The sequence below is a fragment of the Myotis davidii genome, unplaced genomic scaffold (genome assembly GCF_000327345.1).
Source record: "Myotis davidii unplaced genomic scaffold, ASM32734v1 scaffold424, whole genome shotgun sequence".
NCBI classification, from domain to species: Eukaryota; Metazoa; Chordata; class Mammalia; order Chiroptera; family Vespertilionidae; genus Myotis; species Myotis davidii.
In genome coordinates, this window is record NW_006295827.1 from 1,717,996 (window position 1) to 1,733,485 (window position 15,490).

Sequence of the window (15,490 nt, forward strand, 5' to 3'; positions counted from 1 at the left end):
TCTCTTTCTCCCTTCTCCCTTCCTCTCTGAAATCAATAAAAATATTTAAAAATATGCTTATTTTAAAAACATGAATGGAATGTCTTCTCACAATGCCTATATTAACCGCCTTAAAATCAAGTATTTAATAGTAACAAAAATTAAGCAAACCGCTCTATTATTCAGTGTTGTGGACAGGGCTCTGTTTTAGGAGACTTAGCATCCTAATACAGCATCTCACTATGGATCTTAAGTTACAAAAAGTCCGAGCTGCTTCTCCCAGCATGCATTAGACCCCAGTCAAGACTAAGGTCACGGTCATGGCCAGCGATACCTCTTACTGGGGCTGGGCTCTGTTCCTGTAGGGTGCATGGCTACCTGACCCCTTGCTGACAGAGCACAATAGCAGACCTGCACCATCTTATAGAATACAAGAAATTAAAAACCTCCAGCATCTGAAAGGGCAGAGTACCCCATGTGGTCCAAGTCTCCTGGCAGCCCCTTTACCCTCACCTCTTCCTGCCCCTGGCACTCTCTGAGTATTGAATTGTTAGTATGGGTGCAAAGCGCTGACAGAGAGATTTATCTGGTGGTGACCCCCAGCATGTTCAAGAAAATAAAGTTGCCCTGTAAGTCAAGTTCACTGCCAACACGGGATGTGACCGCTCCGAGGGCACTTAGGAGAAAACGCACCCACCGTGCCGGACAGAACTCTGGGCAAGTTCCTCCTTCAGGCCCAGGTCAGTGCTGCAGCAGCAGGCACTCCCCTTCCTTCCAGCCAACACGGACAAGGCCCCAAGGAGCCCCCAGGCACTGGCACGCCCCCTCCGATCTCCTGCCCGGCCGCCCACTCCAACCCCATCTGCATAAGGAGCCGTGCTCTACTCATCCTCACATTTCTGCCTGGGGTACGCACCATGGGAGGTGCTGGCGTCGGCATGATGGCGGTGGGCGGGATGGCGTGAGGGAACGGCGTGAAGGTGTGCTGGTGCGTGTGCTGATGCGTGTGCTGGTGCTGGTGCTGGTGCTGGTGGAACTCGGTGCGCAGGTAGGGCGGCGGGCCCAGGGAGGCCCCACGGTCAGCACTCTGAGAGGCCAAGAAGCGCGTGTTCAGTTCCTGTCGCAGGATGTCTTGCTCTGGAAGAGAAGGGGAGGGGCAGAATGGCACCTGTCCTTGCAACAGTCATTTCCTTCAGAACAGGACATCCTCGTGCCTGAGCAAGGAGGACCAGGGTGGAGGCACAGGAACGGGGCTCTCGGGGGTGCAGCCGGGGCCTCAGATGGAGGCTGACGCTAACAGGGCCCAGCCACAGTGCGATCCTCCTGCTGTCTCGCGCTCGGCTTTGAAGGACCATCTGTCACCGTGGTGTACGGACAGACTCCAGGCCAATGTCCCAGGTCAGCTTTCAGCTCTGTGGCTGCCAGCCGAGTGACCCTGGGCGTGGCTCACCGCCCACCTGTGCCTCAGCTTCCTCATCAATCGATTGGGAAACTCCTGACTACCTCAGGGGTTTATTTTGAGGGTTAAAGGAATCAACATAGTAAGTGCTTAAGAACAGTGACTAGCGTGCTAATAACCGCCAACTGTTTACACGGCAGAGCTCACGTACCTCAAGGGTAAATCTCTGTAGTAGGTCTGACATAGCTACCATGGACCCGAAATGGGGCACCGGTCCTGATTAACAAACACAGGTGAGGAGAAAAGGACCCAATATCTAATACTAGGCCTGTCCTTAAAATTCGGGGATGCCCTGTTACAAGTGCACCTGACCACCCCGGAGCCAGAGGCCCTGTCCACCTGGAAGAAACCCCGTAAACCTGGCTGCAGTCCAAGATCCCGGAATAGAGCAGACACGGGCCTGGGAAGCCGTGGTCGCTGCAGTGGGAGGCACAGGATCCGTGTTTCACTTAACTCATGGCTCCGAACACCGCGGCTCTCTCCGGCGTGCCCCGTTTGCCTGGCCTGTGCTAGGTGGGCGTGGGTGCTAGGACCTGTTTATGCTGAGTCTCAGCCCACAAAGGATTGATGACAAGGTGGCGCCCAACAAAACTGAAAATCCCAAATACACAGAACCCAGCGATCAGGGATGGACAATAGAGACGGGGTGAGGCCACCGGCGAGGCAGAGCAGGGCGCGGGCCGCCGTCCTACCTGAGTAAGTGCTCCCGGCCGGGTGTCCGGGGACCTGCAGACTCCCTGATGTCAGCGGTGGTGGAGGAGGCAGAGCAGTGGGAGGGGCAAACATATTGGGGTGATGGGAGTGTGCGGGGGGCTGGAGGGTGGGCGTGAAGCTGTGCAGTGGACTGTGGTTGGGCAGTGAGAGGGGGAACGGGGAGGCTGAGGGGTGGTGGGAGATGTGAGGAGGGGCCGGCTGAGTCTTGGCTGGAGTGCTGCTTCTGCTACTGCTGTTGGAGACCAAAGGAGACAGGAAGAAAGAGGCAAGCAATTAATTTTCTTTAATAAAAAAATCCCGTCTCCCTGCTCAGAGCCATTCAATGCCTTTCTCTTGCCCCTCCTGAGACCCCGCCCTGTGCGCACGAGCAGCCTCTCTGGAGCTCACGCCTCCCCAGCACCTGCCGCCATCTGCGGACACAGCGACTGTGACCGGACAGCGATTCGGCCCGAACCCGACCGCTCCCCCTTCAGCGGTCAGGCTCTCATCTCTGTCCCTACAGGCCCCGCCTTCCCATCCTGCGCCAGCCACACTTCCTGTACAGCAACAATGAACCAAGGAAGTGAGAGCGAGGACTTGCATTCACCCTGTCTGACACCACCTCGGAAATGAAGTCGCACAGAGAAGAGGTGAGCCAGGGAGCTCGGCTTCCCTGTCACCTCTACTTTCTGGAGGCCACGGATATGGCCTTGGGCAGAGGCGGGCCTGGCCCACGGGGAAGGTACAGCCCCCAGCCTGGCTGTTTCCTCACCTGTCACAGAGAGGGGAAAGCCAGGCCCTGAACGCCAGGGCCAGGGCCAGACCGTGGCCAGGAAAGCGACAGCAAAGACATCAAGCCCATGAGGCGTGAGGTAGTTACCACCCCTGGGACAACACGTTCCCGCCTCCCTGTCCTCCGCAGCTCTCCTCTGGGCTAGCTTTCCAACTCTGCTTTGCCATTTGGCCGAACAAGACAGAAGAGGGCCTGGGTCTCTCTGAGGAAGCCTCTTTGTGGATACCCAGCTTGTTTCTTCTCCAACTGCCTGACCCCCCTCAAACCAGACTACCCCTCAAGTCCCATCCTCCCGGCCTCCGTGAGAGCAGCTCCTTTCAAACCCCCTCCCTCCTCAGAGGCCCTTTTGAGACTGAACCCTCAGGGTTCGCTGGGGGGGCCTCACGTTTCCACTCCCGCCTCACCCTCGGGGTTCCAGGCATGGCACCCCCAGCTCTGCTTCTTCCCCATCTTTCTCCTTCCTGCCTTCTCCCTCAGGAGCCTGCAGACATTTCAGTTCTTTACAATGTCCTCACTACCCAACCCAAGCTGTCCCCTCCCAGGAGACCAAGTCCCACCTCACCGTCCCTTTCTGTCTCTACTTCGGAGAGAACACAGTGACAATGTTTTCAACAAGGAAGCTCCCGTCTCCCCGGGAACCTCTTCCCCACTGCTGCTTCCGGCTCGTCCCACAGCAGATGGCAAAGGGCAGGCAGAAGCAGAGCAGGCTGGCTCACCTTAAGCTGTTGAGGCTCAGGCTGCTGCTGTTGTAGGCCGACAGGGGCTGGGGCAGGCTCTGGGAGGCAGGGTGGGCCTGCACGGGGGGCAGGCTCTGGTGCAGCAGCTGGGGGGACTGCACCCGGGGCGGCCTCTGCACGGGAGGCTTGGGGGCCGGTGGAAGCTGGGCCTCGGGGGGCGCCTGAGGTGGCTGTGTGCTCGGACGTGGGGGCTGAGGCGGGGCCTCTGGGCGCTGCACAGAGTCAGGGTCCTGAGCGGGAGCTCTGGGCTGGGGCTCTGCCTGGGGCTGGGGTGGCGGCTGCGGGACCTGCGGGCAGGGGTCTTTCAGCACCACGGGCTCAAAGATCGGCTCTTTGCCACAGTCCTGGCTCTTCTCCTGGCTTCTCTCTAGACCAGATATCTTGGGGACGATCGGCCCTGCATCCTGGCTGTCGTGTTCAGGAAGTGTGCCAACACCCAACTCCGAATCTGTAGGGGAGAGCGAAGGCAGAAGGACAGGCAATGAGTGACAGTGAGTGTGGAATAGGAGGGGAAGCAACCCCGAGACCAGAGCGAACTGTCCCCACTCAGCCAGTCCGAGCTTCCTGTCTGGGTTCCACCACCTGCAGAGATGAGGAGGATGGGGGGCAGCTTTTGCCCCCCCCCGCCCGAGTCTGAAAAATGAATGTTTTCTTTAATCTTGACAAAGCCTTTTATGAAGCAGAATTAAGAATAATAGCCGACAAGTTCGTTTTTCTGTTTAAAAAACAAACACAGGTTTTGGATATACAAAAGGTAAGTGTTTCCAAAAGCAAATGCAGCAAAGCAAAGGTTATTCAACAACAGCAAATGCAGCGAAGGTTACTTAACCGCACACAGAAGTTTCTTCCTGGCCTTGCCTCCCTCCCCACTCTCCACTTTGATAGATGAGACACCTTGACTTTAAGTGAAATAATTTTTTGTCAAGCAAGTGCTAGCCTTCCGGTCAAGCATCAAGCCTCCTAATGCTTAGCAACTGATCCCGGCAACATCTGAGACCAACAGTGCAAGCATGGACTTCAGTCGGATTTACTGGCCACTACTTGCTGGAGCACTTGAAGGGTCCCACCCACCCTCCCGGCCACACCAGGAGCCCTCACCCACGTGACGACAACAGACTGAGACTCGATGTAATATTTAAGCAAAATTCTACAATCGTGAAAGGAATGTGGAAAACAGACGCTCCTGTACGACATGTGTTCCTCCAAGGCTCAAAAGGTCAAGGTCACATCTAGTGTAGGGGTTGATTATTCCATCAGTCAAATTCCATAAAATTCCCTAACAGGATAATGACAGACGAACACGGCATTAAATATTTTTAAATGACCCTATTTATGAGTGAGTGCTTTTGTAAACACCTGGAGGAAAAAGGCTCTTTCCCACATTTTTGTGCAAAAATATCCGGTCTTTTATGACTGCACAATGTGTAAGAGGGAGTAGGCCCCAGTGCGCTCTGCAGTGAGGGTGTGCCCAGGCTTTCCTACATGAACTGCTGTGGGCACAACGTTCTGGTCCCATCTCACTGTATCCAGTGTGAAGAACACACAGTGTCCTCACTGCCCGGTTAGCCTCTGGTGACACATTCGTGTGTCTGCCCTTCTCATCTTGCTTCCCGGAATGTGCTTCAAAGCAATCCATCATTTCCAATGTTCTTTTGGTAACAGAGATCTAACCTACGTAACACGCACAAAGGCCGACCAAACGGGGTTGACAACCAAGTGCACTTCTGGCTAATGTGAACGTGGCCGTCTTCAGGCCGCGGGGCACTCACAGGGGCACAGGCACCGGCTTCAGGTTTGGAAGGAACAAGCACCCAGGAAGGGCCCGGGAGAAGTAACTCCGACTTCCGACATCTGCTCGGATGTATTTCCCTCGGGTGTCGTCTTGAGAATCTTTCCAGGAAGATTTTTGCTTATAATAAGCTGACATTCTGTGAATTCCCAAAACCTCTGTTTCCAACCTGAGGGCTGGGAAGAGGACGCCAAGATCCTTGATGCAGACAGACAGACAGACAGAAGAGTTCCTCAACCACGAGGACGATGCTCTGTCCGCAGACCCCCCTACCCAGGCTCTGCTTCCCTCTGTGTGTTTTTTCTATGGTTTTCACAAGATATTCCATAGCGAGTAATTACATGAGCTCACTGAAAATCACAGGCTGCATACACTGTGGGCTGGCAGTTAGGTCTGGAGCAGACTCCTAAGAACACACACACACACACACACACAGAGATTTTCCATTTCCTCAACGAGAAGGTCTGTGTGCACAAGCAGGACTCACCACCCTTTGACAGCTAATTTAGGATGGTCACGCCTGCTCCAGTGGCAGGCACATGGCTCTCCTTTTGTACAGCTTTGTTTTCTCTGGGCTGGGCTGGTGAAGAATGAAGACAGCGATCTTTTCTATCCCATCAAGTTTACATTCAAATTCATGATCTCCCTCCAAAAACCAATGTCTAGACCAAATTCCTCTCTGGCATAAAGTTTCCTTCTCCAGGGGACACCGCCAGAGGACTATGCTGGTAGGGAAGCACGTTTGAAATACCGCAGTATTTCATGCATCTCGCGGGACTGCATGATCCTCTGGTTCTTTACTGGATGAGCCTCTAGAATTTGGACAATGCGGTCAGACTTGCAGGAGGCCCTGCACAGGCTGGGCTCCCGTCCCGAGGCTCTGAGAAGGCAATGGGGTTGGCTTTTGCGTCTCCTCTGTTGCCCATGTCTCGGTCCCAATGTAAACACAGGCCTAAACACAGGCCGACGGAGTAAGGGAGTAAGAGGAGTGGGTGAGCCTGGGAGTCACTGCCGCCACCACCACAGCCATCGAGTGCACAGGGAGACCCAAAACTCTCCAGCAAACCCTGGGAGTGTTTATGAGCCAGTCTGTGATGGATGACAGAAGAACCTAGAAGGCACCGATTTTGGAACTAGACCAGAATCTGGGAGACCATCGAGCACTTCTCAAACTTCCATGTGCACACACATCGCCTGAAGACGTGATTAAAATGCAGATGCGGATGCAGGAGCTTGGGGGCGGGGCTCCAGGATCTGCTTTTCTGAAAACTTCCCAGGTGATGCTGACGCGTGGACCATTCTGTGACGGGCAAGGCTCTCATCCAACCCTCTCTGACTAGACCAGTGGTTGGCAAACCGCGGCTCTTTGGCCCCATGGCATGGGCCACGAAGTTTCAATCGCATTGTACGTTCGCACCCGCACGTGGTATTTTGTGGAAGAGTCACACTCAAGGGGCCAGTTGGCCGACCACTGGACTGGACAGTGCAGAAGCCCAGAGAACTAAGGAACTCGCTTGCCGGAGGCCACTGGCTATTTCATAAATCAGACACTACCTCCGCCACCACCAAGAGCCTTTTTTCTGATTTACTCTATGCTGCCCCCTAAGAAGCAAAAATCCTAAAACAAAGCAGACAATGGTAACTCCAGGATTCATTTAACATATTTATGCACAACCGGACGGTGTAAAGGGTTAGGAAAGTTACAGAGTTGCTGGAAGACTGCCCTCCGGCTAAACCTCAAAGCTGTCGTCACTCCATCAACGTCCTGGTGCTGCGACCTCTGAGCAAGACAACGACAGGCTCGAGGCCTGGCAGGAACTTCGGGGCTGAAAGGGTTTTATGACTTCCCATTTACACAGGTCTCTGGAGGCACATAGTAGACATATTAGATGTCAAGCATTTTTGCAGCTAATCGGTAATGCATTTCCTCTTCCTTTCAATTATTCAATAAATGTATCTTCCCAGTTAAGCTTTTCCACCCGGACAGTCAATTTGTCTTACTGAGCTTCTCCAGAAGTGGCAAGAATACATTTTAAAAAATCATTTTGTATTGCTCTGTGCGTTCTGAATTTGCCAAAGGATGAAATTTGCTGAGTTTGAAAGAAATGAGAATGTGCAAATAGACTGGTCGTATTTAGAAGTTCCATTCATTACATTTTGAGAATCAAAAATCTCTCTTCTTGTGATTATAAAAATAACACAACATGCTAGTAAAAGGCATGCAATTTAAAATTACACTGAAAGCTATACAGTAGAAAGGGTGAATTTACTGCATGCAAATTATACCTCAATAAGCTTGACTCAAAACACCATAGAGTTTTTACAAACTTAAGGATAGAATAGGAAAGAATTTGTTTGATTTTGATACAATTCCCTGGGGAAAATGGTCCCTCTGATACTTTACCAGTAGAATGTAAACCCTACTGAGGAGGGCAATTTGGCAACATTTAGCCAAAAAAACTAATGGGAGTTCCCTTGGTCTGGTGTGTAAGGATCTGGCTTATGGACACATTCAGCATCATGGTTTGAATTGCAAGTTTGGAAACAACTCAAGTTGTAATCATTAGGGGACTGGTTATTTATACGTTTGGTACCTCCATAGCATGGCAAATACTGCAGCTATAAAAACGAATGTGTAATTCTGTATGATAATGTATAGCATATGCTAGCTTTTAGGACAAATGGAAGAAAATGAACATATATTTTCACTTTATGCATAGATGAGCTCTGGAAGAATACACAAGAAACCACAGCAGTAGGCACCTGTGTGGGGGCATGGGAGGAGAGTCAAGTAGACAGACAAGGAACTGGGGTGTGTGTGTGGTGGTGGTGGTGGTGGTGGGGTATTGCACTGCACACATACACATATTTTTAAATTTTGGATCATGTGATCATATTACCGATTAAAAATTTTATAAGAAAGTTAGTTTTACATTTAGAAACATTCTGAGCAAGACAAAAATAAAAAGTAAAAGCAAACCAGACAGGGAATTTGAACAGTGGTTTGAGTATACACATGGAGAGTATATTTTATATAAAATAAAATGTAATGTGCAAGTTTCAATCATTAGAAAATAAAATGAATTTTATGAAAAACATAAATGACTAAAACTGACTTAGAAACAAACAAACCAGATCATAAGAGTAACCTGAAAACTACTCAATAATCAACACCTCAAAATCCTAAAAGGCACCAGGTGCATCTAGTGTTACCAACAATGTGGGCTGAACCTGCAAGGAACAAATTATCCATGTCATTTAAAGAGAAAGCCAGCAGCAAACATACAATGAAAGGAAGAAGCCAAAAGTATTATTTATAAAAACGATAATTAAGCTCTAGTCAGAAAACATAGACAATTAGCTAAAGAAAAATATTAGAACTAGTAAGAGCTCAGTAAGGAATTCAAATAAAGAAAAAGCAGAAACATCGGTAGTTTTTGTACACCAGCAACAGTGAACAGAAAAATAAAATATAAAAAAGGATCCCCTCTACAGTAACAGAAATCATATAATACTTGGGAATGAACAACAACAACAAAAAGATTCCAGAACTGAATCCTCAAAAATGCTTAGAGAATGTCTATGTTCAAGGGCATTTCCTGATGCAGGAGAAAAGAGACAGGTCGAGCCCTGTAAGTGGAGGCTCACCCTCTCAATCTGGGGGGTGTCTGGCTGTCACAGTGAGTGAAGGCACGGTGGCTCTTGGGAATATGAGATGTACTGCGATGTGAAGGACAACCCCACACAACATCTCGTTTTGCTTTCTCAAGTTTTTGCTTTCTGAAGTCCCACTGGACACTCGTAGAAATGAAAAACCCAGAACCTAAATCTGACTTTGCATATTAACACATTTTGGCGGCATTGTTTTAATACATAGTGGATTTTCTAGGAACGCGACTATTGTACGCTGTGTCTATTATATCTTGTTATGAACAACCAAGAGTCCCTCATTTGGGGGAATTATGACATCTATGGTAAGGCTGATCCTACTATCTGAATTACCATGACCCACCCTATAGAACGAAGAGGTAATATGCAAATTGACCGTCACATACTCACACAAGATGGCCACCCCCATGTGGTCACAAGATGGCTGCCCCCCATGTAGGGGGAACTGGGCCTGCAGGGGAGGGCAGTTGGTTGGTTGGGTCACAACATGAGAAACTGTATTTAAAGGGCCAGAAGGTTGAGAACCACTGAGTTAGGCGTTGATCAGGCTGGCAGGGGAATAGTTAAGGGGCAATCAGGCTGGCAGGCAGGCGAGCAGTGGGGAGCCAGCAGTCCCCGATTGTAAGAGGGATGTCTGACTGCTGGTTTAGGCCCGATCCCTAAACTGGCAGTCGGACATCCCGAGGGGTCCCAGACTGGAGAGGGGACAGGCTGGGCTGAGGGACACTCCCCCATCCCCAGTGCATGAATTTTGTGCACCAGGCCTCTAGTGTTCCTATATGAGTCAGAATTCCATTCTTTGTACAGACTAAAGTACCTGGTCATTTCATTGTCTTCTCATGTTCATAAATAAGCATTTATGTACTCAAAGTCATTGTCATTACAATTACTTTCTCCTTGTTTCTCCTTTACATTTCATAAAGGTTTATATACATTTTGAATTATGTGTATAGAAAAGCATGTTAATGATATAGTTCAGGTCACAAAGTAAAGAATCAGAGTGTGCCATAAAAAATTTCTTATATTACAAAGAGGGCACTGGGTGTGATAGGGTTCCAATTTGATGCATTATGCCCCAATGATGAAATACTGCTTCTAGAAATCCAAAAATTTACTGCTAAAATGAGGCAATCACCTCAAAGGTTGTTGAGGAGATTAAATGAAGTCATGTTAAAGCGTTTTCCACAATGTAGTGAACAAAACAGGTAGGTAATCAATGTTCCCCAAAACTATTATAGGAATGTATTGAATGCCATGGAAAATATTTCATGACCAAGTTACTATTAAGTAATTCTAAAGTGCACCACCATCTGTGTACACAGCCTCAATATTGGCGATTATCTGTGTAAATGTACACGTGGAGGAAGAGAAGAAAGAGCAGGAAGATTTACATCAGAACGTTCACTGGAATCCTATCACCAGAAATAACCAGTGACTCTGATGTTGCCTTTTTAAGAGTTCCGAATTTTCTATAGAGAATATGTGTTATTATTGTAAAAGAAAAAAGGGGATATTTTAAAATGAGTCCCTTCATGGATAATACACCTCTACCACCAAAAGAAGTCAACTGAAAAAGTGACTGTTCCAAGTCTTTTAAAATACGATAATGGACAAAGCCACAAAGTTTTTTTGTTTTTTTTCCTATCCCCCTTTTCCCTCCTCCCCCTTTTCCCACCCCACCTTGGATGGATTTTTATTTTTGTTTAAAAAGATCCTAACCCAGAGGACAAATATTTGCCTCTCGGAAATAAGGGTAGGATCTGGTGAGCATTAGCCTTCCAACTACTCCTTAGCACTCCTAACTGGCTCTACCTGGTGTATCTGGACAGAAAGTAAATAGTGAATATTTTTTGGTGGTAGAGGAGGAGGGGGGGGGAGGACCTCTTTTAACCCTTTGAGTGCCAACCAATATCCTAGGAACTATGCTAAAATTGCCAAGGCATTTTTGCAGATTTTACAGCAGTTTAGGAAAAAAGTCATGAATCGCAAGTAAATGAAGTTACATATTCAAAAACTTAAGGAAACCTTTACTACATTGACATATTTAGCAATATCATCATCACTAATAAAAGCAGACTTAGAACTGGATGCCATTTCGAAGCTTTGAAAGCGCTCCCGGCACTTTTGGCGAAAAGACAGGAGGAGCGCGATTGTGCTCCCCAGCACTCTAGGGGTTAAGGCACATTTCTGAGCTTCTGGGTTTCACCCGTCTTTATACTCCATTAAAAAGCCCTAATAGGGCTTTCTCACTACAAAGTTATTACTGCAGCAAATATGAGTGAGACTTAAAGACATCTAGAAAACCATGTGGGGCCCTGGCGATGAGGCAAGGTATCCATCCATCCACCCATCCACCCTTCCTTCCGTCCGTCTGTATCTTTCCGAGTGTCTGGTCCATATTATCTAGAAAAGGACATCTCCTGTTTTAAATCATCCTATCTTCTAGTGAACGTCTCCCTTTATCTGTCCAAATGACAGAGCCACAGAGACCTCACCACCCAGCAGAAATAAAGATTGTAGCCAAATAAGAACCCAGAGCTCAAATTAAAGAAACATGGGAACATTAATAAATGTTGAAATGTTCAACAATGAAAAGCCCCAAAACATACGGAAGCATCACGTTTCTTTGAATCAATACCCATTCTTTAAACACTTTTTGTCTATTCTGTTACCTCAAACAAAAATCCTTGTAGCAGAGATGCATACCTTTGAAACGAAAATTGTGCTATTGAATTAACTTAGCAATATTTTTACCTTTCCCCAAGTTTTAGATTCTACCTCGAAAACTACATTCCAGTGGTGTTTTACAGTCTACCTTCGCTAACATACACTCCTCTTTATGTTCCTCCTCTCTTCTTGTCTTCAAATCATTGAACGGACACCAGTTTGTTCCATTAGCAGATTCAAATAAATGGAGGAAAACCCACTGTTTGTTCAAGGCAAATTAATTTCCAAACACTGCAAGAGTGGGTGATCAGGGGAGTGATGGGTGCTTGGAAAGACTCAAAGAGATTCCATTTTGTACTTGTCATTTTGTGTAAACATTCATTACCATCTGGGAGGCTGAGCTCTGGTTTGAAGTCTGTATGGTGAACCTCTGAGGGCCCCAGGGTTCCTTAGTAAAAGCAAAATCCTAAATAGGAAAAAATAGTCGTTGCATCTGCCAAGACAGCAGCAGCCCACTGGGAAAGCGTGTGGAGACCAGCAGATTAGAGGCTGCCGTTATTAGAGAAGCTAGTTGGGTTATTATCTAGTTTACCAGATTAACCCAGGATAGAGGTTAATCTGACAGGGGTTAAAGAAAAATCAACAGCCTGTAGCTGAGTGTATTTAAACTTGTTTCAAGTTTATTCCCTGTAAACGTCACACCAAAAGGCATCAATCCTTAAGCATATGCCCATGTGCCTTCAAGGGGAATATCAACCGTGACTGAGCAGCCAGCCTAGAGCCCATCAGAATGGCTTCAATCTACAGAACAAAGCACCCTTAAAGGTCACCCTAAGCTTGCAAACGTTTTATTCTTTTGCAGACTCTAGCAAATAACGGCAGTGAAGGACCATGATGATGAAGGACCAAAATTAGAATGAGAGAAATAAGCTGTGATCTACTGGGGATGGAAATGGGGGTACAAAAAAACCCTAAAAAAACACACAAAAGTGTCAAAAACACACAAAAGTGTCAAAGTCATATATGATCCTCATGTTTCACACTTCATACAAGAAAAGACTGATTTGTATCATTTCATGTGCCCAGCACTGTGCTAGGGCCCGAGGACACAGATACAGAGAAGAACCCGCCCCTGCCTTCCAGGAGACGCCGGATGAAGAGGGAGGACACAGCACAGAGGAAAAGGACAGGGAATTGGCAGTCAGGACCCCGTGGCGCTGACCTTTGTGTCTGTTCTCTGAAAGGGCCAGAGATAAGGGTAGAAATGAGAGCTAAGGAAGAGCTCTTCTGTATTCCATTGACTGACGCCCCTTTATCTGGAACATGTCTGTTCCTGCTGCACTGGCCCGGGGGACCCGCCTCAGGCCCCACTCAACGGAATCGTGTTCTGGGATGTGTAGACACCGGCACGAGAAACAAGGCACAGGAGGAAATCTCCAGTCCCTTCTGAGAACACTGGGAAAGTGCCAAATACCACTTCAGGGAAAGCCCGAGCTGTCACATTTTGGCCTCCAAGTCATACCCCCATTATCGTGTCTCGTGTCCTCCTGCCAGCCTCAGTATTTCTCAGTTGGCCTCTCTGGCAAGATTGCCCCCTGCGTGGCTCCTGTCCTGGGTGCCTCTCTGCCCCTGCGCCCACCGACCCAACCCCAGAGGTTGCAGCTTCCTGGCCTGTCCTAATCAGCCCTGCCTGGCTGTGGACCACGTGCCCACACGACACTGTGTGCACACCCCCAAGGACAACCACCTTTAACACCAGTGCACTCAGTGTTTCACCAGATACTTCTGTGTTTGCACATGAGCACAAAGGGTCCTAACAAGGAAAGGATCTGAAAGGACTGTCAAACAAACGTGTGTGTGTTTGTGCAGCATACTGTGCCTGCTCTGAGCAAAGAGCAAACCCAAGGACAAGGCTGTCACCCTAACAAAGCCATCACTCGCGTTCCTGAGACCCTAAGACAACAAGGACACCCTCTGCTAACTTTGGAAATTTTCCAAGAGGTGGGACCAGGGCACTGAAAGTGAATGATAATTTTAGATGTTTGGTTAAAAAAAAAGTCTCCCTAGTACCTATTCACCCTCGCCTTCCCATTAGGAACAACCCTGTGAGGATGTGAGGGAGGACTCAATGCCTTCTGTCTGTTTTTCTCCAGGCGGCTCCAGGCAGTATTTGCATGGAAGTGTAAATGAGGACCTAAAGCTGTCAAGCTCACAGATGCTCACAGACCTGTTTGCAGATCTGACACCTGCCAGCACTGCACTGCTGCCCACAGGCTACCACCTAATGCCACTGCCGGAGGGCCCGGTCCACAGCCAGAAGGGGGCGGTAACTGTGAGGCTAATCTGACCCTGGTCACCTTCTGAAGCAAAGGTTCTTTGGTAAAATGTGTCCTTGTCATTTTGTCTCTTGGATCTGTAGCTGTCTGTTGAATCACTATGTTTTTGGTATTGTGGGGCTATGGAATAAGGCATCCAGCAAATAACCTTCCCATTCTAAAAGCTCATTAAGGTTTGCAAACGACTGGCTCTCAATTAAACTCTATTTTCAACACTTGGAACTTTACCAAGGATTATTTTCTCAAAGACAAAGGTAAAAGCAACCAGCACCAAAACGCCACTGAAATACTACCAGTCACCCTACTTAGTTCACTAAGATTCTATTTCATGTGACTCCGGCACAGATTAGAGCAGTGGTTCTCAACCTTCTGACTCTTTAAATACAGTTCCTCATGTTGTGACCCAACCATAAAATTATTTTCGTTGCTACTTCATAACTGTAATGTTGCTACTGTTATGAATTGTAATTTAAATATCTGATATGCAGGACGGTCTTAGGCGACCCCTGTGAAAGGGTCGTTCACCTGCCAAAGGGGTCGCAACCCACAGGTTGAGAACCACTGGATTAATCATTGAGACCCACTTAGTGAAGAGGCTGGTGGGGCATGCAACGCTGACATAGCAGATTTTCCATCTTTCAAGTCTGTCCCCAGGTGCTCCCCAGCTCCTGGCCCTCACACCATCCTCCCCACCCGAGCTCCTCCGCAGCCCTCTGCATTGGGGCTCGGAGGTGCCAGCTGTGTGACCCAGCGCCCGGCTGCACTGGCTCACCCTCCCACGGTCACCTGCATCAGGCCACATCCCTCACCTACTTCTTTTCCCTCGAAATCACTCTCCCTTCAGGATCCAGGTATCAAAAGGAAGGTCTGAGTTCAGATAAGAGAAAGTGATTCCTCCCAGTGGCAACCAAGTCTCCGTGTTCTGGCGGGAGGGGAGGAAGAGGTGTCAAACACCAGGGCTTGTGGGCCGCTCTGGCCCTGGGCTCATCCTGAGGGCTGCAGTATCAGTGACCTCCATCGCTTTCCACCTCACGCAGCTGCCACTCATGTGGCAGCAGCGGAGGCTGTTCTTTCAGAGAGGCTAAGCAGCAGCGTTCCCCAGTGTGTGGTGGGAAGGCCAGCGCCACTCCGTCCTGTTCCCAGCAGGTCGCTGTGAGAAGTGGGCCCTGCCCTGGGAAACATCTACCATCCTTGGCGATGAATGCTGCCGCACTCTGCCATGCCTGTCTGTACTCCTGAGGCCAGACGACAAACCTCCTCCTGAGTCTGCTCAGACCACCTGCTGGGGCCCATGGCACCGGGTGCTGCCCATCTGTCTGACCAGCTTGTGTGTGAGCCCCACGGATGATCCAGAATGAGTCCATGGAG

The 15,490-nt window shown here is 48.8% G+C and overlaps 1 protein-coding gene across 1 annotated transcript in view; it reads right to left on the reverse strand.

Annotated features, from left to right (window-relative positions):
* Positions 1-15,490, reverse strand: part of AUTS2 (autism susceptibility candidate 2) — a 1,133,774-nt gene that overhangs the window by 24,511 nt on the left and 1,093,773 nt on the right. Inside the window, 3 exon segments of the mRNA XM_006770868.2 lie at positions 896-1,116; positions 2,131-2,384; positions 3,641-4,109. Of these exon segments, the coding sequence (XP_006770931.2) occupies positions 896-1,116; positions 2,131-2,384; positions 3,641-4,109 (944 nt within the window).